General features: G+C 47.3%; 1 protein-coding gene across 1 annotated transcript; it reads right to left on the minus strand.

Annotated features, from left to right (window-relative positions):
• CDA (cytidine deaminase) lies at positions 1 to 22,052 on the minus strand (the record flags this gene model as incomplete). The annotated part of the gene is made up of 4 exons (XM_081057663.1): positions 1 to 1,149; positions 4,500 to 4,557; positions 9,632 to 9,743; positions 21,899 to 22,052. 4 exons carry the CDS (start codon positions 22,050 to 22,052, stop codon positions 1,033 to 1,035), a joined length of 441 nt encoding a protein of 146 aa, XP_080913789.1. The 3' UTR covers positions 1 to 1,032.
• Positions 22,053 to 23,554: the final 1,502 nt, after the last annotated feature.

Below are 23,554 nucleotides of genomic sequence, written 5' to 3' on the forward strand. Positions count from 1 at the left end.
CAAGAGCTTACTGAGGATCCAACCCTGGGATCGTCATAGTTTTATTCAATTATTTCATTCAATTCATACAGCAGTTCTGTGGGGTGGATACCAACAGCCCCACTTTACAGATGAGGACACTAGGTCTCAGAGTAATGAAGTAACTTGCCCCAAACCACACAGTTTGGAGGCTGTCCAACTCCAAAGTTCAAATGTTTAACCATTATGGAATACCATTTTTTTCTTGTTAAAAATGAACACAATACAGATATGTACAAAGGAAAACACAGCCACTAATCTACATTCCCATCAAGCAGAGTGTTAACTGATGTTAACATCTTGGCCTATTTAATTCCAGCATTCTCTCTTTTCTTTTTTCCTTTCCCCACCCTGCTATGTTGAGGATGACAGGACCTGGATTCTGGTCTGAGTTTTGCCATAGTCCTGGAGCAAGTTACTTGACGTCCCTGAAGCCCAGCATCCATCCTCCTGTGTAAGACGGGGGAGCCCAAAACAGATACTAGAAATGGCCACTGGCTGTTATGCCCAGCCCAGGGGGCCTCCCATCTGGAAAATACAGGGGCAAAAGGCTTAAAACTTCATCTCTCCACACTGAATGGTACATAGTGCCAAGACACCCATTTCCTCTCCCAGCAGAAAGCATCCAGGTCTTTCTAGAAAGACAAATCACCCTGTCCTTCCTAGGAGTTGCGAGCAATGATAGATACAGAGCAAAACGCACTCTCCCGAGTCAGGATGTTCTGGCATGTTTATAATTAGAAAAGTCGCTCAGAGCAGGATAGACACTCAGGAAGGCTAATGGGGAAACAGTTCAGAATTGGCTGGAGGTTTAAAGAGGACACCCAGGAAGGAGAGGAAGGACAAGGTGGGTTGCAAGGAAGTTGCAAGGAAGCCCCTGTAGGGTTGGGGACCATTTGGCATTTGTCCCCAGGTCTGTGAGACTGTGATCATGAAGTCCTCTGGGCAGCTCTTCCCTTAAGTACATGTGTGAATGAACCCAGGCTCTCCCAGGCCGTGGGTGTGCTCCATCCTTCACTGGATCTTCTGGAGGTCCTTGGGCCCGAAGGAGGCAGGTAGCAGCTCCTGGACTGTCCTGACGATATAGGTACCATCCGGCTTAGTCATGTACACGGCCCAGTTGGTGCCAAACTGGAAAAGAGGCAAAGCTAGCGTGAGGGAGGCAGTGTGGCTGAGGGGTTAGGACTGACCTGGATTTGAGTCTGGCTCTACCTCTTCCTGTCCTCTTTGTGCCTCAGTTTTCTCATCTGTAAATGGGAATGACGATGGTACCTGACTCTTAGAGCTTGAGGGAGGAGCCAATGAAAGGTAGCGTATCAAGCGGTTGGCACAGTGCTTGGCACATTGTTAATGGGCACTAAATGCTCCTTTCTGTGATTAAGGTCTTACCCAGGGCTTCATAAGAACAATATCTAACCCCTGGGGCAGCCTCCTTCTATGATAACAAAGAACAACTAGTACCTTGTTCCCTTAAAACAGGGGTATCCAAACTGCGGCCCGCGGGCCAACTGCAGCCCATGATCCATTGTTAATTGGCCCGTAGCAAATTCCAAAAATATATTTAGTTTACTTAAATAAACCAGGTGAGGCAATACGTACTTCACCTCGAGTGAGTGGCCCGGCTGTTTGTGTATTTTACCGCATATGGCCCTTGGTGAAAAACGTTGAAAAAAGTTTGGACACCCCTGCCTTAGAGCATCTTGTTTCCTCCTCACAACCAGGAGAGGGTGCATGCCTGCCTCCCTACACACCAGATATTGCACACACATGATTTCATTGTCTACCTTTTGAGGTAGATGCTATTATAATCCCCATTTTACTGATGAGGAAACTGAAGCCTATCAGGGTAATGTCAGCCAAGCAGAATTTTAGCCCCCATCTGACCCCCCGTCTTTTTCTTACACTATCAGGAGCTACCACTTGCTTGCTGAGTGACCTTGGGCAAATGACTAACCTCTTTGGGTCTCAGTGTCTTGACATGTGAAATGGCTTCAGAGACAGAATGTACTAGACAGGAAGATAGATGGAGAGTTAAATCGGCTGTGGCATCATGGAAAGAGCCCTGAAGGTGGAGTCAACAGGCCGAGGCTCTACCTGGTCAGGTGCTGTGAGAATTAGAACCGATGGGTGTGAAGCGCTTGTACACAGTGCCTGGCACATAGTAAATACTCAATTAATGGAAGCTGTTTCTATCGACTGCGAGCTGTTGCTCATGACCGCTCAAGTTGGTTGCCTGCTGTTCTGCCGCGATGTGGTCTGATTCACCAAGTTATTCATCACCAGGCACAATCAGTCTTCTGGCTTTTTTCGATTAATGTTTTAAGGAAGGAAACTTTTCTGCTCAGCAGACTCTGCCTGAGGGTACAGATGAAAGCTGAGTGGAGGCGAGGTTAAGTGCCAGGTCCCTGTCCCCCAAGCTTCATCTCTTCCTCCCCCCCCTTTCTTCCACCTCCCACCCCCACTCCAGTTCAAGCCGTTATTTCTCAGTCTAGTTGTATTATCAGCATTGGGCTTTCAGTTTTGCCACCTCTTCCTCCTTTGCCTTCTTTTTCTCCAACATCTAATCTGTTTGGAGAAAACAGTGATGACCAATTGGATCAAGTCAGGCCTCTGGGAGCCAGGGAGCTGGCCATGATGTGGCTTCCTTGTGTGGCCTGGGACATGCCGTGGAGCTGGGCAGCTCTTCAAAGTGCGATGAAGTCCACATTGTGAATTCAGTGCCTTCACGGTGGCATTTTTCATCTGGATTTGGGAAATGAGTTCCGCTAACTCATCCTGGCAAAAAGATGGAGGTGCTTGCATGTTTGACAGATGCTTTGAAATCCCAAGGCACAAAAGCAAAACTGAAACTTAATTCTCTCCCCAAATTTAAACAACCCCATAGCAGAAGCCCCCATGGACAAGCAGCTCCTGTTTTGCAAAGCTCCATTATGGCTCCTCCGTGGCTGAAAAGAATCTGTCTCATTTATAGAATCATAAAGACAGGGAGGCAGCCATGAGGAGCACGGTTTTGCAGTCGGCCTGAACTGGCCATGAATTCCAGCTCCTCACCGACTGGCTGAGAACTGGGGATGATGACCCATTCGCCCCTCATAGGCTGGAATTGGGGATTAAATGAGATGCTGTGTTTAGAGGGCTGATGATGTCACACCAGACCTCAAGGGCCTGTGGGATCATTTAAGCTGGTGGCTTTAAACTTTTGGGGCTCTGGAGAACACAGGCTTCTTCGAGAGTCCATGAAAGCTACTGACACACCCTCCCACCCCCAAATGTACACATACACCTCAGAAACTTCCACTGAGCCCAGATTAAAAACCCAGGATGGAATCCACCCCTTTGATTTCCGAATCAAAGAGATTCAGGCCTGCTCTCAAAGATGATCTTGGTCAAAGGTACACCAGATACCTCAAGTCCCTCCTTAAAAACACCCAGTACATCCCCTTATTCTTTTTCCCTTCCACTTTTGTTTTAATGTCATTAAATATACATAACATTTATCACTTTAATCATTTTTAAGTGTACAATTCAATTCCCTTTATTCTTGGACTAAAATATACCCTCCATCCCATGGCCTACAAAGCCTTGTGTGATCTGGGCCTGCCCACCCCTCTGGCTTCACAACCTGTCACCTTTCCCACCCCACTCACTGTATTCTAGCCTCTTTGAACTTCTTGTGACTTATCAAACTCACCAAGTACATGGGCATGAAACTTCCTGCTTCCTCCGCCTGGAAATCTCTTTCTCTTAGACCTGTCGGCCTCATCTTTTCTCATTATTTGTATCTCTGTTCCAATGTCATCTTCAAAGAGAGGCCCTTCCTGTCCATCTGAAGTAGGAATTGGCAAACTTTTCCATAAATGGCCAGATAGTTAATATTTTAGGACTAGCGGGTTATAAGGGCTATGTTGTAATTGCTCACCTCTGTTGTAGGTAGGGCCAAAGACGCCATAGACAATACGTGAACGAATGGGCATGGCTGTGTGCCAATAAAACTTTACTGAGAATAAATGGCAGCATGGAAGATTTGCCCATGGGCTATTGTTTGCCAACCTCTCACCCTGATCTAGAGTATTACCTGCTGCCCCTTCTGTCACCCTTGACTCGTTTTCTGCATTCTTTTCTCCATAGCCCTTCTCATTCTCAGAAACTCTACTGTTTATTTATTGTGCTCCTTGTTTATTATCTGTCTCCTGCACTAAACTATAAACTCTGTGAGGGCAGGACCATCTCCCTAGAGCTAGGACAGTGCCTGGTGAATAGTAGCCATTGAGTGAATAGACCCTCACTCAGTTAATAATTGTGGAATGAAGGGATAATTTCCAGTGATTCATGAAAGCTTGGGAAGGCCTTTGAAGTCAGCCAACTGAGCGAACAGGACAGTAGCTATGTCTTCTGGTTGGAAGCTTGGCTTTGTTCCCACACCCTGGGAAAAGCAGCAAGGCATTGGATTTATATTCCAGAAAGAAAGAGAAGCTGCTTACCTCTCTCATGACTTGCCTGCAAGCCCCGCATGGTGAGATAAAATCATCTTGCACGTCACTGGGGAAGTAGAGAATCAAACATGGATCAGTGTTTCCCCGAAGCATGAGGGTAATTGCTAAGAATCAGGCCCCCGAGTCTTGCTTCCTCCAGATTAAGTCAAACCCTGCCAGGCAGCTCCTGATTCATAGACAAGCTGTGTCCTAGAGGCTGGAAGCAGCACATGATGGCTTTCCAGAGGCAGGACCATTATTTTCATTAGTGTATTCAATAAACATTTAGGAACACAAAGTTAAGGAGAATTTGTCTCTGGTTCTTGAGAGATTGCTCAGCCCAGTGGGTGACATAGAAAACTTGTCATTTTAAACAAAATGCAGTGAGAATGCATGGCAAGAGGGAGATAATCCTTGCCTACGGAGTGAGAGAGAATATTATATGGAGGAGACATTTGGTCTGGTTCTTGGAGGACGTGCAGAGAGTTCATAAGTCACCATTAGTGAACCCCTATTATGCTCTGTACCAGGCACTCAACATACATCATTTCATGTAATTCTCAGTACAACCTGAGTGTCAGAATGACCGTTTTCCTGTAAGGAAACAGGTTCGGTGAGATAAAGTAACAGGAGTGTGATTCTGAAGCCCCAGGTTTTTCTGTGTTTCAGGCAAAGGAAATAGCACGTGCAAAGGCTCTGAGGCGTGGAAGAATAATGTGCATGTGAGTCAAAGAGAAAACCAAGCTCCTGGAATCTGAGACATTGTAGAGAAGAAAAGCTGAAAGCTGGGGGGTTGTCTCTGAGAATTAAGGCCCCTACAGGCAATCCTCCAGCTCTGAACAGGACAAAGGATGGTGCTTAAAGAAAGTGGATTTAACTATAGGAACCTCCGAGCCTGCTCCAGTCCCAGAGGTTAAGCCAGCAGCTACAACTGTCATCCTTGCTCTTCTAAACACATAGCTCTGTGATGTCTCTGGAAGAGTACAGGATTCTAAATTTGGTTCTTGGTCAGCTCCTCCTTTTGCTAACTACGTGTGACTTTGACTAGGTCATTTTAACCCATGCGAGGCTCATTTGCTTTGTCTGTAAAATTGGGGGATTAATGTCATCCACTTTGTAGGAATGTTAGAAGATAAAATGAGATAAGGTGTGTGAAGGACTTTGTAAACTTTAGAATGCTATACACATATTGTCATTGCCTATATTAATTACTGGGCACATATTCCTTTACATATTTAAGTCCTGTGAATTTTAGTTCCTTATCAGATATAGTGTTGTTATATAACTATGTGTTCTATGTACTATTTTATAATTAATTTATGTTATTATATATTAACAATAATTACTATATTGTTTAATATGTGCCAGGCATCCTGAAAAGCACTTTATATGCATTATTTCATTTTAACTACCATATTTATTGAGTATCTACAAAGGCCAGGCACGATTGGTGCTGGGTATACAGCAGTGAACAAAACAGGCAAAACTCATTGCACTGAGGAGTTTTAGAGTAGTGAGGGGAGTCCGACAACCAACTAAGCAAGCAGCCAACCATGTATCAAGTGGAGATGGACATAGATGCTATGAATTGAATAAAGCAGCTGAGGGGAGAGAGTGGTGGGGTTGCTATTTTATTTAATCCTCCTGATAACTCCCTTTTATATGTGAAGGTCCAGTCAAAGAAAGGTTCTGTTCCATGGAAATGTGGGTCCTCTCTGAGCACACTCCCAGCTTCAGAACAAAAGCCCATGGGAACCTGAGGGGGGGGGGGACCCCTGCCCAGGACGCACACTGAGCCACATCCATCCTTGTGTTTACCAGCTGACAGGTGTCACAGTCTGAGCCTCTCATAAGCTCTTGGAGGTTGGACTCTGTTATTTATTTTTAACTTTAAAAATTTTAAATTTATCTAAGTGTGTTTTTCCAGCACCTATCAGCTCCAAGTCAAGTAATTGTTTCAATCTAGTTGTGGGGGGCGCAGCTCATAGTAACCCCTGTAGGGATCGAACCAGCAACCCAGTTGTTAAGAGCACCGCGCTCTAACCAACTGAGTTAACCGGCCGCCCCTGGACTCTGTTATTTTTTTCCTCATTCCACACATGTTGACCTGCTCTTTGCTAGGCAGTCATGGGGAATGAACAACAAAGACCAATCAGAGAATCGCTGACTTCAGGGATCTTAGTCTGGAAAGGGAGATCAAATCTGCACGTAAATGCCATAACAAGGGCAGACTGCGGTGAGGGCCATGGGAGACGTGCTCTGAGTGAAATCCAGCCTCCCTTCCAGGGCCTGTAAGGCCCCTGCCAAGCTCACCATTTCCTGTCGCAAACTTGACACCCAATAGATAGCTCGTTGGGCAAGGTGACCTGCATCAGGATTTTCAAGATGGCGGGGTAAACATGAATGCCACTGGAAGATGGCTTTGGCCTAAGGTTCCACCTTGTCCATCTTGTGACTACAAGATGGTGCATCCAGGCAGTGTAGCTCTGAGAACTGGCAGATAGCCTGATAATAACAATGGCTGACACTTACGTTGCCCTACTCTGTGCCAGGCACTAAGCTAAGCACCTTATGTGCTTTAACTCATTTACTACCCTAACAACCTTATAAGGTAGGGGCTATATAGATACTCTTATTATCCGCATGTTACAGATTATGAAATGTGACATGACCTGCCTAAGGTCACAGAGCTTGTAAGTGGCAGAACCAGGATTTGAACCCAGGATCTGTGGACTCTGCCTTTGGTAGTTTTGCAGCTTGCCGGTATAATAACGATAACATTGAAACAATAGTATTAATTTATTGCAGACTCTGTGCCAGGAACTTTATAGACGTCATTTCCTGAGTTCTCACAAGAACCCAGTGGGTAGGTGTTATTCTCTTGCCCTTTACAGATGAAAAGCCAGGCTCAGATTGTTGAAGCAACGTGCCTGAGGTCGATAGTGGAACAGGATTTGAGACCGGGTCTCAATAACGTTGGAACCTGGGCTTTTAACCATTACTCAACATTCTTGCCAAGAGTAAGAATTAAAAGCTTGGAAAAAGATGCATCCTAGAACACTCTGGGTACCTCGGGACATTCCCTCCATGCTTCCTTCTCTCTTGCTTGTGCTGGGTAGCCATGGTTTCCTGCGGTTTGTGCTGACCTTGGACATGCACAGAGGCCATGCTTATTAGACTTGACAGGCTGGAAACCTATCGACTTTGATGACTATTGCTGGGACCCCAGTGGGACAGGCTTATTTCCTCATTAGCAAAATACCGTTCTGGGCTCTGCACGCTCTATCTTGCAGATCTCGAAGGAGCTGTCTTAGACTGTTCACACTTATCAATGTTAACAAGGGAGCTGGCATTTTCCGTTCAGTCTCTAAATCCATGCTCTCAATTTAACAAGTCATTAATGCAATAATGACTGTATATCTGGCTCGGGGAAGCCAGTGAGGGCTGAATACCTGGAGCAGAGCAGTTGGATGTTGGAAAAAATGCAGGTTTTGCGTAAATAAAGACATTTGCTAATCATTGCTAGCAATACTCAGTCATATTTAAAAGTAGATAATGACCAAGAGAAAAAGCCTTTCACTGGGAATGTTTTAAACGGAGCAAGGCTACTGCGCCATTATCCTTTTCTTGACTTTGGCCTCTTTTCCCCCAGAATATCATTATTTTCTTGGATCAGCTTTCAAATTGAGTTATTCCCTCCCACATACATTTTTTTTAATAACGTGTAATTCACATCTTGATCTCTGCTCATCCGCACAAAATGTTCCCAGCACAGCCTCATTTATTTCTCCCAGAGCCGGAGGGAAGCCAGAGACCTCCGTCACAAAAAGGGCTCTGGGAAGCTGGGGCTTTTCTCCATAAGTGCACCCTGGGCTCCAGTTACTCAGGAAAACAAACTTCCATAACCTGGTCCACCTCGGGGCCAGACCGAGGCCAAGTTTAGGATCTTATAAAAGAAATGGAGGCTTATTTCTGTTCCCCCCACCCCCATCAGCCTTGCTTTAGGTCCTTACATTTCTGCCAGGAAGGTGCTAGAGCTTCGTCCCATGAAGATAAATTCGCTCCTAGTACATGACCCATTCAGCCAGATGCCCCGAAAGACCAACATTTGGTCAGCCATGCAGTCTCTTTCTGGGTGGATTAAACATTTCCTATGTTATTTCCCCTGCACCATTAATTTGCTAAGAAAACTCTCTCTCATGGACAGATAATGCAAAGGTACACACAAGAGCAATTCACCATTAAATCAGAAGCATAATGGGGTCCAAATTAGTAAAAGAGCCCATTCACATGCACAAACCCTAGAGCCACTGAGTCTGGGTCCAGGACCAACAAGAACTCAACGAGCTCCCTGTGAGGGCACACATATGGGAACTTAGAAATGTGTGTTTAGGGCATGCAGGTGGTGTTGGTTAGTGTTCTTGTTCAGCCAGAACCTGGGCTGGAATCGGATTAATTGGAACCATCGCCCAGGTTTACCTGGCTGTCACCCCACTAGGCTATCTTTGCGTTCTGGTTCTTGGCACCTGGAGGTGAGTGTCCCCAACTACAGGCATCAGCTGGCACTGGGATGGATCCTGGCATCAGCTCAAGGAGAACAGGGAAGAGTGTGTGAACTCCTGGCACAGCATGGCGAAGTGGAAGGAGCCCTGGGGTAAGACTCTAGAGATCTGGTTTTGTCCCGGCTCTGCCACTAACTCCCAGGAAAGTTGCTCAATTTCTCTGGGCTTCAGTATTTTCAGCTATAAAATGGGGGTAGGGACCAGGGAGTCTAGGTAGCCAGGTAATTTTGAGGTCCCTCCAGCTTTAGGTATCTACGCTGCTTTTTTATTGCATCTTGGAGGGATTCTGTTGTATTTGGAGGGATTTCCGTTGTGCTGTTATTAGAAGAACACACTTGCCCTTGTCTTAGAGTTGTCTTGTTTGTGTACCTGCTCTGTAGACTCACCAAGGGCAGAGTTCCTTTATTTATCTCCTCATCCTCAGCACTCAGCCTAGAGTCCTCTACGCTGCCTGGCACACAGGAAGTACAGAAACAGAATAAACATACGTCAGATGAATGAATGGATAAATGCCAGGTGTGCGGTGATGCTGGCTGAATAAATGAATAAATATTGCTGGGATCTGGCTTTCCCACTCACCTGGCAATAGCAATTGCCCTGAAATCTTTCTCCCCTTCTGAGACGGCCTTCTGGATAGCGGTCCGTTCAGCACAGATGCCCAGGGGGTAGCAGGCGTTCTCTACGTTGCACCCTGAGAAGAGAGGAAAGCCCAGTGGTATTTCCAGCAGAATTGCTTCCCATTGCCTGTGTTGAGTAAGAGGCTTGCCCCATTCCACTGCAAAAAGGCACCAATCACACCAAACAAGTTTGGGAGAAGGAGAGGGCAATTTGACCCAAACTATTGGGAGACTGTGACCCTCTGGTACAGGGGCTCTTCCCAACAACCTCCCACCCAATGCCTCTATCTTGAAGCACAGCCTAGGAACAGGGGTAAGACAACAGGGCAGATTAACCCAGCCTTATCTCCCCAGCAGCAGTCAAGATCAAGGGGGATACCAAGGCTTAAAAATGTGAGCACAGCCTCCACCCAGCCCTGCTCTAAGAGACAGAAGCCATGGGGCTGGGTTGGGCGGTGTGGCAGGTCCTGATTCAAAGTTTGGGCCTATGCAAACTTTTTGGTGCTGGTTACCAGCTATTAGAGTTCAACCAAGGTTCTCTGTGAGTTGTGTTGCAAAACAAAGTGTCAAAATCAACAAATTAACAAACAAAATACTTGCAAGTTTTGCAACAGGTGTCTGTGATTGCACAAGCTTTAAGGCAACCCCCAGTCCTCCAATGGGACGTGGGCTGCTAAGGTAGCACAGCCTGCAGTAAGGGAGTCCCCCGCAGTGTCCCTCTCAGGGCTGCCCCTGGGGGATAATAGGCAAGGTCTGCTCCCAGGAGACAAACCGTTGGCGTAGTCAGGTTGGTTGACTAAGAAATTCCTTATTTTCAAGGAGGTGAGACCATGAACAAATGGCATGAGGCCTGGCTTTCCCCTGCTCATCAGGATGTGGCATTCTTTGGAGCTTGCCTTTCTCCTTGAGTCAGAGATATTAACCGTTAATTTTGTCCTTCTTTCTTTAATTCATACAAATGACCCTCATTCCAATATGGTGGATCTCATGGCCAGTCAGCTAGAGACTATATTTTTCAGACTCCTTTGTAGCACAGCATTGCCATGTGACTAAGTTTTGGCCAACAGGATGTGCCCCAAAGAGAGGTGGGAAACTTCGGGATCAGATTTTCTGAAAGGAGATTCCTCGTCCTCTCCTTCCTTTCTTTTCCCCTCCACAGGCTGGGAGGGGTGAAATACGTTTGACCATGTAGTTTACTGTCATAGGGATGGAGAAGCACCAAGACAGAAGGAATTTGGAGCAGAGTTGAGTTGTCTATTTGTCCTGGACTAACTGCCTACTCTGAATTATTATGTGAGAGAAAAAGAGATTTCTGTCATGTTGGAGTCATTGTATTTTGGGATTTTTGTGACAGCAGCTTAACCCATACCCAATTAACAAAGAAATTCGTGTGGAAAGTGAGAGACAGCTTTAACAACTTAGCAGTTGGGCAATGTGAAAAAAATTACAGAACAGCAAAGCAGAAAACTGGTGCTCTTGCCACTCTGGGCAGATTTGTCAAGCCCCGCCCTGCAAAAACCTGGAAGGCAGACCATGAGATGTACCACTGGGATTTCTCCACTTGACAACGGGGAATCAGCCCTGTGGCAAAGATCTGATTAAGAGTGTCATCTTCTCACCTGGCCTATTGTTTAGGGTGCCTTAAGGTAGCCACCATTGAAATGAGGCAGCAGGGATAGTCCAGGCAGGGAAGCCACTTAGTAAAAATGACACAACATGATATATAGATGACATATTACAGAATTGTACACTTGAAACCTATGTAACTTTACTAACAATTATCACCCCAATAAACTTTAATTAAAAAAAAAAAAGAAGCATTGGCCGGCTTAAGAACTATGCCCAGAAAGGATCACTGGGTGTGGTATTCCTGTATGAAAATGATTGGAAGCAAACAGACCAGAGGGTTTCTAAGTTTCTGATAGACTTGGATAGCCAGGGAAGCCAAAAGTTTGGTCTCCAAAAGCCTGTGATCAATCCCTAAACGCACCCCTGGACCTCTAAAACTCTATCGTCAGAAGTGATCTAAGAGCTGTGTGCCCCCAAGTGTTGTCACACAGCAGCCTAGCAGACTGTCCCCCCATGTCTTTCCTTGTGAAAAGAAAAGTCTGTGAGACTGTGCCTTTTTGGGACATTACTTATCTCAATGTTTTACACCTCATGTCTCTCTGTCTGGTCCCCTAAAGATGGTTTGCAGCCAATGACGAGTAAGATTCCCCAGCGGGGTGGGGGGAATAACTCAAGCCAGGCGGAAACAAGTGGTGACCCCCAATGAGCTGCCTTAGAAGATCCGGGAAGGGGCCTTGCATTCCCTTTGCCCCTGCCTGGGAAAAGCCACTGCTGACTCTGGCTTTCCTCTCTCACCTGATTGTGAGAGAAGTCATGAGGGCAATAAAGATCAGCTCTCTCCACTTATCTCAACAGAACTGTTACAAGGTGAGAGACTTGCCCCCCAGAGAGGTGAATATCTCACCTAAGTCATCACAAGACTTTCTGCTCCAGCTGCTTGGGGACAAAGATAGTTGGTTTGATTCACTTTTGTAAAATAATGTATGAGATTCACACACCGTGGAATAGATAATGCTAATTCCTTATGTGAATATCAATAGAAGCTACCAGTTGGCCCGATTCAAGGCTCCAATCTTTGATCAGGCTGAGAGACCCCCTGGCCTTCTGAGATTTAACTGCATCAAGTTTCTGCTTCTTTCTTTCTTAAAACTTAACCCAAAGCCGCCCCTTCTCGTTCCCTCACTGCCCGTGTTGCGCTGGACGTGACACACAAGGAGGACATTCTGTCCAACACCCACTACAGATATGTGGCCAAGAACAACAGTCAAAGAAGCTCCCAGAGGGCCACAGGGGGTCCTGTGGCAAAGACTGCTCCCAGTGTTCACTCTCCCAATAGAATCCACTGGAGTTTAGCTGGGCACATGGCTACCCAGTGGGAGACTACATTTTCCAGCCTCCCTGGAAGCTTCATGTAGTTCTATAGTTTAAGCCAATGGGGTGTGAGCACAAGTGATGGGTACTTCTAGATGACATTTTTATGGGAACATTGCTTGCCCCCGCCCTTTATCTTTCCCTTGCCCAGGGATTGGAACATGAATATGATGATGTTGGTCAGTTTTGAACATTTGGATTAGGACATCCCTCTAGGGATGGCAGGGCATCAGGACAGAAAGAATCTGACCTGAACTACCTTGCTAAGCAGAGCGGAGCAGAACAATCCATATGTCTGGGAATTCCAGGCCACCTCTGGTCTGTTAGATGAGAAAGAAAGAAGCAGCCATCTCGTTCTAGTCACTGCAGTCGTATTTGTCTCCTCGACTTCGTCTGTTCCTTATCTACTACACTCCCTCTTTCTAAGTCCGAGTCTTCATTGTCATCATGCAGAATTTTGTTCCTCCTGTATTCATCACATTTGCAAATTGTTTGGTTGTTATCTCCTCAGATGGTTTCCTCACGTAATTTTCTTTTTTTTTGCTTTTTAAGATTTTATTGGGGAAGGGGAACAGGACTTTATTGGGGAACAGTGTATACTTCCAGTCCTTTTTTCCAAGTCAAGTTGTTGTCCTTTCAATCTTAGTTGTGGAGGGTGCCGTTCAGCTTCAAGTTGTTGTCCAGCCCACCATCCCTTGCGGGAGTCGAACCGGCAACCTTGTGATTGAGAGGATGCGCTCCAAACAACTGAGCCATCCGGGAGCTCAGTGGCAGCTCAGCTCAAGGTGCCGTGTTCAATCTTAGTTGCAGGGGGCGCTGCCCACCATCCCTTGCAGGACTCGTCCTCAGGTAATTTTCTGTCCCTTCATTATTTATATTGACAAGTTCGAAGGGGTTAAATTAATCATTTAACACATTAAACCATTATGATGATTCTCCAGGTCACAGGCATACATGTCCAACTGACGGAGAGGAATGGATGTCACTAGACATCCTGACCCCCAGGCTGGGTACCTTGACTGCAAGGGTGAGGGTGAGTGTGTAGAGAATGGCTCTGTGGTATTAGGTGGGGACAGGTTTGGAATTCTACTTTTGGGAAGAAGGGCACCAAAGTGTAGACTATCGTGAGCATCTACTATTTTGACAATTTAGCACCTCTTCCTCCTTTTTTTACCTCCCTGAGGAATGAGCTTCACCTCATTCCTTAGCATGTAGTTCAAATGGGAGCTGCCATCTTTTCTCACATGACCTTGACCTTTTTATTGATCTGGGGATGAGCACCTAACCCACATTGGGCCAATCAGAGTTCTTCTCTGTGCAGGAACTCAGTTCCCATCTGAGACTAGGAGTGTGGGTCAGGCCCTGCTGATGTCTTGGTTTCCATTCATTATGGAGGAGACCACTAGGAACAGTGAAATGGACGTTCAGAAAAATGGCTGAGAGATGAGATAAAAGAATCTGAATCGTCCAGGTTGCCCCTGAGGCCCAGCTACACTCCAACTCTTCCCACAGTTTAAGGGGACCAATGCACCCTCCTTTTGTCTAAACTACTCTGTTTCCCCAAAAATAAGACCTAGCCAGACAATCAGCTCTAATGCATCTTTTGGAGCAAAAATTAATATAAGACCTGGTATTATATTATATTATATAAGATCTGTTCTTATATTACAGTAAAATAAGACTGGGCCTTATATTAATTTTTGCTCCAAAAGATACATTAGAGCTGATTGTCCGGCTGGGTCTTATTTTCCGGGAAACACGGTAGTTTACGTGTATTTCTGTTTGCAACTGTATAGAAATCAGTTAATACAGTTAGGATACGGGACAGAGAGAAATCATGGAGTTGCAACTCTGAAAATTGTGGTTAACATTTACTGAACGCCTACTCTGGCCAAGGATTTGTTCATATTCACATGTGAATTACTGTGGCCGGGATAACTGGCCCCATATTGTTCAGCCTCTCAGCTAGCTCAATGAAAGTTAGATGAATAAGTGACTATGTTTCCCTTGCTCCCCACCTAGTCTCCTCAGCCTGGTTCCAGATGCCCACCCGAAGGGTGTGACTTCCTTTAAACACACCCTTGCCTGCCCTGCCCACCTTTGCTGACCTTTGACCTCGATGATTTGACTTTTGCCTCCCCCAAATTAAGATCCCTGCCAGCGCTGCTTCCTATGTCCCATCTAGCAGCCCTCCCAGCCCTGCCTTGTCTCTGACTCAGGGATACTTTCCTTATTAAACGTGATTCCCATGAATCTTGGGTTTCACAGATGCGCTGTGAAAGCAAATGGCCAGATTGCAGAAGGCCCCGTCTCTCAGGACGATTGCTTGTGTCTGTGTTTGATGCTCGGAATGACCTCATATAGAGAAATCTTCCTTTACTGTGTAAAAATTTCAATAGGCCAGTTGGAAAGAGAGAGAGAGAAATTGTTTTAGAAGGGAGTGCACTCACATACCTCACTGCTTAAACAGAGAATCTAGGTTCCATTCTGCCCTGGGACCCTGTGCCCTACTGGCTCTGAGAATGTGGGAAAGGGACTGAATTTCCCTGAGCCTCAGGGTCCTCGTTTATAAAATGATAATGACAGTGTCTTCCTCATAGGCCCCTAGTGAGAATGAGTTGAGATCATGAGTGTAAAGCAATTAGCATAAAGCTTGGCACAGAATAACTGTTCAGCAGCTGCTATTATTAACTGCATGAAAGTCACCGCATTAGTGGTGGTAGGACTATGTGACTGAGCTTTGCTCCTTCTGGACAAGGTGTGGCAGTGACCCTGTTACTGTCCTTCAGGCACTTTGAAATCCTTTCCATGATTACAAGGCCCTATGTAATCTGCTGCCAAACTGTCTACCTCTCGGACCTCATTTCCTTTTGCTCTCCAGGCCCAATTGGCTTTCCAGGTGTTCTCCAAAGATGTTAAGTACTGTCCTGCCTTTGTACTGGCTGTTCCCACTGCCTGGAACTCTATGCACGTGGCTCTCCCTACTCTGGTCTCTGCTCAAATGTCACCTCCTCAGAGAAGTCTTCTGTGATTAGCCTATCTAAAATTGCTTCCTCTCCCCACTGTCTTCAACACTCTTAATCCATTTATCCTGCTTTAATGATCTTCATAGCACTTAACACTTTCCTGAAATAAATGTCTTTATGATCTAATTCCCTCATTATATTGTAAACTTTCTGGGGTCAGGAACTTTGTCTATGTTGTGCATTGCAGTATGCCCAGGGCCTGGAACAGTGAGGTCAGTGAGGCTCTCAGTTACTTATCCAATGAGTGGAATTTCCCACTTCAGTACCAGATCTCTGAAATACAAAGAAATAACTGTATTTGGGGCCTCTAGCAAGTTAAGTATAATTTCCCAGTCTTGCTTTAAAAAGGAGGAGAAGGAGAAGGAGAAGGAAAAGGAGAAGGAGAAGGAGAAGAAAGCGTTTGGCCTTGTACTATAATCCTGAAAAGACAACTGTGTTTTGCTTCCCTAAGCCCAGAAAATAGGCCATCACCTGTCCAGGCAAACAAGCTCCTTATCAGTCATGAGAGGCTGGAATGGTGCCAAGTTAGAAATCTATAATTATAAGATTGGACCAAATAATACCATGATAATAGTGCTGTTACTAATTGATTTCCTTTTTCCTTTTGTTGCTTTTATTTTGAAATGCAATGAATACATCTCTCTTGCTCCCCACCTGGTGCCCACCTGAAATGACTATCTTTAAACATGCCCTTGCTGGCCCATCCACACCTGCCCCTCCCACTTTTACTGGCCTTTGACCTTGCTGCAGCTACCAGGCATTCCCTGGAACACTTTATCTGTATTATGTTATTCGTCCTTTTAACAACTCTGTAAGGGAGATACGATTATAATTCCATTTTACAGAAGGTAAAACCTGAGGCTGAGGCTGGTGGCAGGGAGGCAGGACTCACGTCCTGGCCTGTCAGTTACAAATGACTGATCTTTTTCCTCTATGGCATTTCAGTGAGGCCATGTTTTGAGGTGGTTTGGTGCTTAAGGTAGGGCTGGGGTTGGATATCATCAAGACATCAGCAAGGAAAGAAGTTCACCACCAAAGGGGTGATTCGGACCCAGGCACCCAGAGAAGAGAGCAGTGCTGGGGAGTATGGTACCTACTCCCTCTTCTGAAGGATGATTAAGATTAGGGCGGTGGTTCTCACACTCAAGCAACTGGGCATCAGCACCTTCTGGAGGACTTCTTAAAACAGATGTCTTAGTCCCATTCCTGGACTTTCTGCTTCAGTAGGTCTGGGTTGAAGCACAAGAATTGGAATTTCTAACAAGTTCCCAAGAGGTGCTGAGGCTGGGGATCTGGGAGAATCCCGTTTGAGAATCCCTGGATTAGTGAAATGTCATATCCATGTGCTTAAAGAAATACTAGTCTCTCCATGTTCCTGCTTCCCTGCATACCGCAAATGCCACACACAGTTTCATGTAGGGATTGTATTTGAACCCAACTATAGAGTCAAGAGGTTTTAGTGAAGCCCAGCCTTGTAATGAGCCACTTTTTGAGTGACAGTGGAGAGGACCAATGGATGAGCCTGAGTGGAGGGGTAGGGACAGTGGGAAGCCGGTGGTGGTGGTGGGTGGGCAGGTCTGTAAGGAGAAGAAGCGTGTTAGGGAAGTCTGCTTTGACTCATTTGGAAGCTGTGGGTGGGGAAGGACCCTGCAGTGGATCAACCGCTGTAGAGAGGGGGCAATGTAAAACACCAAAGAGTGGTTGTAGGGCAGAAAGGGAGCCTAAGGAGGAAATCAGGACTGACCTGGGAGAAGACGAACAAAGGGTCAAATTTAAGGGGTGAGCCAAGGCAAGCTGGATTCAGCGATTAACTGGGGCGTCCTTAAGTGTCTCTCTCTTTTTTTTTAAATGTTTTATTGGGGAATATTGGGGAACAGTGTGTTTCTCTAGGGCCCATCAGCTCCAAGTTGTTGTCCTTCAGTCTAGTTGTGGAGGGCGCAGCTCTCTGGCCCATGTGGGAATTGAACCAGGAACTCCATTGTTCAGAGTTCGAACTCTAACCAACTGAGCCATCTGGCCACTCCAAGTGTCTCTTTTAATGTGGTTGCTCCTCCCAGAATTCATTATACCTGATCCAGTGCAGTGGCTTTTTCCATAAATGGCGATGACACATGTAGAGTGCTCAAGACCCTCCAGAGAGAGGAGGAAAGGGAGAGATAGACCACTGTCCCAAGGGCATGAGCTGCAGAAGAGAAACTCCCCCTTCCCTTGGGTGGTGCCAGCAAAGAGCAGCCCTCCAGGATTCTCCTCTACTCATCTCCCACCTGGCGTTCCACAAACACTGGCTGAGCGCTGCCACGTGGAGGCCCAGGGCTGACTCCATTTCCCCTGCCCAAAGCCCCTTCTGTCCCATTTTAACACCTCTCCTTGTGTCCTCACCTTCCTTTCCCTGAGCAGCTTTTCTTTCCCGTTAGCCTCCTTCTCTCTCCGCAGCTCTTCTCACAGCAATCACGGAAGGAAATTGTTGTAGTAAATAATTACCATCCTGGTGGCCCACCTGCAAGGGGCATAAAGCCCTGGCCAGGACTGGGGGTAATAGAGAGAATATAATCTTTATCACAAGATCACGACAGCAAGGCTGTCTTTATAGCCAGACTTGCTTTTGAATTGGAGGGGACACCAGCTGCTTCTGAGGGTGGGAACTCCACAGGCTGGCCTTTTGTGCAACTGGAGGAAGTCACAGAACTGGGCAGACCTGTCCCACTCTAAGTTATAAACTCCGAATGTCTAAATTCAGCTGTGCCCTCTCTGCCTCCTAATCCTCTCTAACGCACCCCATGATGCCCTATCAGGTTTCCTCTGGTTGCTCACGGTCCCTTCCTTTCCAAGCCCTGCCTTACTGACATCTACCCTCCTTTTCTGTCTCAATAAGGAGATTCAGGGATCCTGGGAAATGCCCTCTGTTTGTCCCCCTCTCTTCAGCACAACTCTCTGCCTCTCTTCTGTGTATCCACCCCGCAACTAGGGACAGCCGAAAGAGCATGCATTTGAAATTAGATGAAACTTAGCCTCAGTTATCTCGTTTGTAAAATGTGATATGTTTGGCTACTGGTTTGGTCTGCTTGGCATCTCCAAACTCCTTCTTGTGGTAACAGACCCCCTTCCCCATGGAGGGGGAATATGGGAATCAGCTGGCCCAATCACACTACCCCATCACAACAACAGTGATTGGTCCAGGGCTGTGCACGTGAATAGAAATGGACCAATCCACAGCGTTTCCCTAGAATATTTCCATCTCAAGCTAGTGGGATAGAGTTCTTTCCTCTCTGCTTTTAAGACCATAAGAATGTAAACCAGGGGCTTCCTGCATTCATGTTCCTTGGTGCCTGAAGGAAGCTCGCCTACAGGGGATTAGAGAAAGAAACCAGCGTCCAGAAGGATAAAGGAGAGCATGGTGACATTTGAATTCTTGATCCAACTGTCCCTGAGATAAGGTAACACTGCCAGTTAGGGATCTGGTTGGTGTCTGTCATTTATAACCGAAAGTGTTCTGACTAATGCACGTGACACTCATTGTTTACGTGGTGGCTCTGAGATTATAAGAAATCTTTCATACCACACCTTAGTGAATGCTCAATCCATTGTGTCTGTTGGCATTGCTGGTGGTCTTGCCCACCAGGCCGCCAGCACCACCCAGCTCTGCCTTAAGCCTCCTCCCTCGGTCAGTGCCTCAGCGTTCCCTTGGCTCACCTGGCTGGAGATCCTAGAACCATATTCCTTTCCTTTAGCTCTAATACTGGCCTCCCAGACCTAGTCCATCTGTTCCATACGATAGCTCGCAGATCATCTTCCCTTCCTCTTCATTCCGCTGGTACTTTTCTAGTCTGAGCCATTCATTTATGAGTTCACCGAACCTTAACTGAGGACCTTTCTAGGCCAGGCAATGTGCTGGCACCATGGACAAGTCAGGGAACAAGGTAGACATGGTCCCCTGATACGCTTTCCTCTGCCCCAGCCCTTCTTGAGTACCTGTCAGACTAATTGTCCTCAAACACCAGTTTCATGTTATTCTTCTCCTTAACAACATTCATTGATTCCCTACGTCCTACCTCATCAAATCGTAATGTCTCTGCTCGGCCTTCCAAGGTCCTCCGCAATCTGTCTCCAAATTATCATATCATTAGCATCAGACCATTAACCGTAGAAGTAAAAGCAGCCCCCATTTGGGATATCCTTATTGTGGGCCAGAAACGGTGCCAATCATTTTAGAGGCATGAGTTCACTTAAAGCCTCACAACCGGGGTGAGATTCAACACTCTCAGTGACTGGTACAGCATGGGCACCAACAATCGGGGGTGACCTTGGCTGCCACGCCGGGCCAGGCAAACTAGCTCTGTTCACAGCCATGCTGAAAGGCGAACATTATGATCCCCCATTTACAAATGTAAGCTGAGACTCAGAAGGGTCAAGCGTCTTGCCCAGGAACACACCGCTGATAAACAGCAGTACCAAGATTCAAAACGAGGAGCCTCATCCGCGAGGGCCTCCCTAAATCCCCATGGCAACAACCCTTTCTTTGGGGACGCCAAGTCCTTCCCTGCAATTTGAATAGGCTATGCTTCTGCTGCCTTCATTCATTCACCCCTCCAAGTCCTGGTGAGGCTCCCACTTTGAGCCACGGCCTGTGCAAGAGGAGGGGAGCTCCACGGGGGCAGAAACTATGCCATTTCCGCTCGCGGCAGTATCCCCAGCACCTGATACGTTACCTAGCACATAATTGGTGCTTGGCAAATATTTGTTGAATAAATGGATCAATGCAAGGGTGAAGAGGGGATGTTGGAGGCACTGGAAAGAATCAATGGCTGATTCCATGTTCAAGATTCTGGTGCCGTGGGGCAGTGCGGGTGGCAGCGTTGTTTGCGGGGGTGGTTAATATTTAATACTCATCCGAGCCACCAGGCCAGCCTGAATTTCCACAGGACGCTCAGATTCTTTATTCCCTACCGAATAGAAAACTTGGGAGACAGGGCAACTCTGGATTTGAATCCCAGCTCTATGGTCTTGGGCGTTTAACCTCTCTGAGCTTCTGTTTCCTTCTCTGCAAAGTGGCGCTCTAATAACTGCCTTGCAGGGTTGTAAGGGTGAGATGGTCCTTTCATATACTAGCACTCAGTCAAGGTGACTTCTCCTGCTGGAAGATGTTTAAGACCCAGGTGGTGACTCATGAAACCCATGCAGAACCTCAAAAGACAAGAAATAACATGAATATGAAGGAGACCCCAGAAGGGGCGCTACAGAAGAGAAGGTGTGGGCCCCTCCTGAGCAGTGGAGGGAGCGAGTGGCTCCCACTTGGCCCGGGCCTGTTGGGGGGTTACCAATTAGATGTATACATGTGGGCCTCTGGTCCTTTCAATAGCTGCTGCCAAGCGGAAGGGGGATTCTGGGCAGCAGGGCTGGGCATTTCCCTCTCTCCCTCTGTGGAAATTGGAGCAGTGGGGAGGGCATGACCTCCCTGCCACCTCCACACCACCTTTCCCACTATCCTAAAAGAAAATGCCCCTTAACTTAACCAAGACAAGTTTGCATTTTTGTTCAAGTGAGCTTTTCTATAAAACCAACAAACCAAAGAGAAAGAGCTTAAGGACAGATCAGTGTTAACTCAGATTCCTGTCCGCACCTCCCAGGCTGGCATTTGTTGCTGGTCTCTCAAACCCCACCTGGCTTCTTTCCTCCAAGACCTTCTGGACCCCACTAACAAGTCACCCCACCTGGATTCCTCCCTATCTCCTCCAGGCATCTGCCAACATGGTAGATGACAGGAAGAAAGCAGCGTTTTGGGGACCACAGCCCTGGGTGCCACTTCCAGTGCCCCATGTGACCTTGAGCAAGTCATGTCACCTCACTGGGCCTCAGTTTCTTCATTGAGAAACGGGCATGACACCTAGGTCAGTGGGTTGGAGGTGAGGACTTGCTGATGTAACTTGTGGGACGCAGAAGAAGCCTCAGGAAGGACTAGCCCCGCTCCCTCCCAGCACAGAGGACTGCTGTTGCTTTTGATTTATGGCTTCCCCTTCCAACCTCCTCCCTTATCCCACCGTGGCTTCCCAGTCCTCCAAGGACTGAAACCACCTAGATTTGAGCAGCACCTTCATCCCCACCGTCTGGGACACTAGGCAGGGCAGCAGGTGGGGGGCAGCCAAGAGGGGACAGAGCTGCCATCTGCCCTGCCTGAGCCTCCCGCCTTTCCTGCTTATCCTCTTCTGACCTCCCCCTATCAGGCTGTCGCAGGAGGGTGGCCAGAGGGGCTCAGCCCTCAGCCTTACCTGAGAAGATCCTCCCGGACCTGGTGAGGAGGGCAGCCCCCACGGGGAAGTGACTGTAGGGGCAGTAAGCAGCCTTCTTGGCCTCCTGGGAGGATAGCACCAGCTGCTGGATGTGCTCGAGGTCCAGGGTGCAGGCAGAACGCTCCTGGGCCATGTCAATCCCACAGGGCCAGCGGAGGAGCAGAAACAGGAGCTCCCTGCCAGGCTGGGCTGGGACCTGGTAGAGTAGCAGAAAAGGAACTCGCTGCCAGGCTGGGCTGGGACACGCCAGGACAGCAGCTCCTCCCCCAGGGTGTGTCCCTGTGGGGAGGTGTCCAGGTGCCACCCTGGAGGGATGCTGGGCTGGGCCAGATGGGAGGAGGAGTTCCCCCTGGTTTGGGGTCAGAGGGTGTGGTGTGTGTCCCAGTGTGGAAGGACGTGACTGTGCCCATGTGTGTTTCACACTCTCCTTTGGGGACCACTCTCACTGCTTACACACTGATAGGTGAGTGGATCAGGGAACAAGTGTCCCTGGGGAGATGGGGACTGTGGACACACACTCCTCAGGGAAAAAGCTGCTGGGTGGGTCAGCGTGAGGTCTAGGAAGTCCAAGCTTCAAGGGTTGCAAACCCTGTTGGCTGAATGACTTTTTAATCTTCACTGAGGGAAGGATGAGGCTGACAGAGCAGATCTGGGACAACCACACTGGCTTTCTGAGTCATGGAGTGTGAAGTACAGCAACAAGACCAAGTTACTTCTTTATTTTCACCTGTTCTCCTTCCAACTATTCCCTGTCTCAACCCAGAATTAAAAAGTATCGCCGCTGGAAGGAATTGCTGAGATCATTTACTCAGGCAAGGTAGACACTGGGTTGGTGATAAAAGAAATGGGTTTGAATCCTGATTCTACCATGTTCCGCGTGTATAACTGTTGGCAGGCTACTTTACCTCTCTGAGCCAATTTCCTCATCTCTGTGGTGGGGATAGTGGTAATCTCTGTTCTACATCCTAGGATCACAGAAGAGTTCGAGTTTTGGCATTTAGCAGACCCTTGTTTGAGTTCCAGATGTGCCATTAATTAGCCATATGACCTTGGGAAGTTAATACCACCTCTCGAAGCCTCAATTTCCTCATCTGTAAAATGGGTGTGAAACAGGGCCTGGTTGGGACCCCCCACAAAAGAGACATTGCCCAGGAGAGCCCTGCCCTAGAGCTTAACAATTGATCAACCCCCTCCCTGCGGTTTGAGCTTGGAATGTCCCCGTCCCAGTTCCTGGGCGTAGGTGCCCCTGTTCCAATTCCCTGCTTTAGATTAATACCCTGAAACTTATGCTTGTTTACTAGTCACAATGCCCCCCATGCTTGCCGATTCCAATCTTCATGGCCTAGCATTCTTTCCAGTTACTGTCATCACTGCTCCTGGGTTGATGACCACATTGGAGAGCCATATCGCCGGAGGGTGGGGAGTCTCCATGCAGACCATCACGTAGTCTCTGGAGGAATGCCCGGATTTTCCCTTAAATATCCCAGGCTAGTCTGAGAATGTTAAGGCAGTTTTTGGAGGTGTTAACACTCTACCTTCTCAGACCACCGGTGCTCTGATAATAAATCCTTATTCTGTGACCCAACTCCTATGTCGGTCTATTGGCTGAGCAGCGAAGGCAGCACGAGCCCTGGA

Source organism: Rhinolophus hipposideros (genome assembly GCF_964194185.1).
Source record: "Rhinolophus hipposideros genome assembly, chromosome: 8".
NCBI classification, from domain to species: Eukaryota; Metazoa; Chordata; class Mammalia; order Chiroptera; family Rhinolophidae; genus Rhinolophus; species Rhinolophus hipposideros.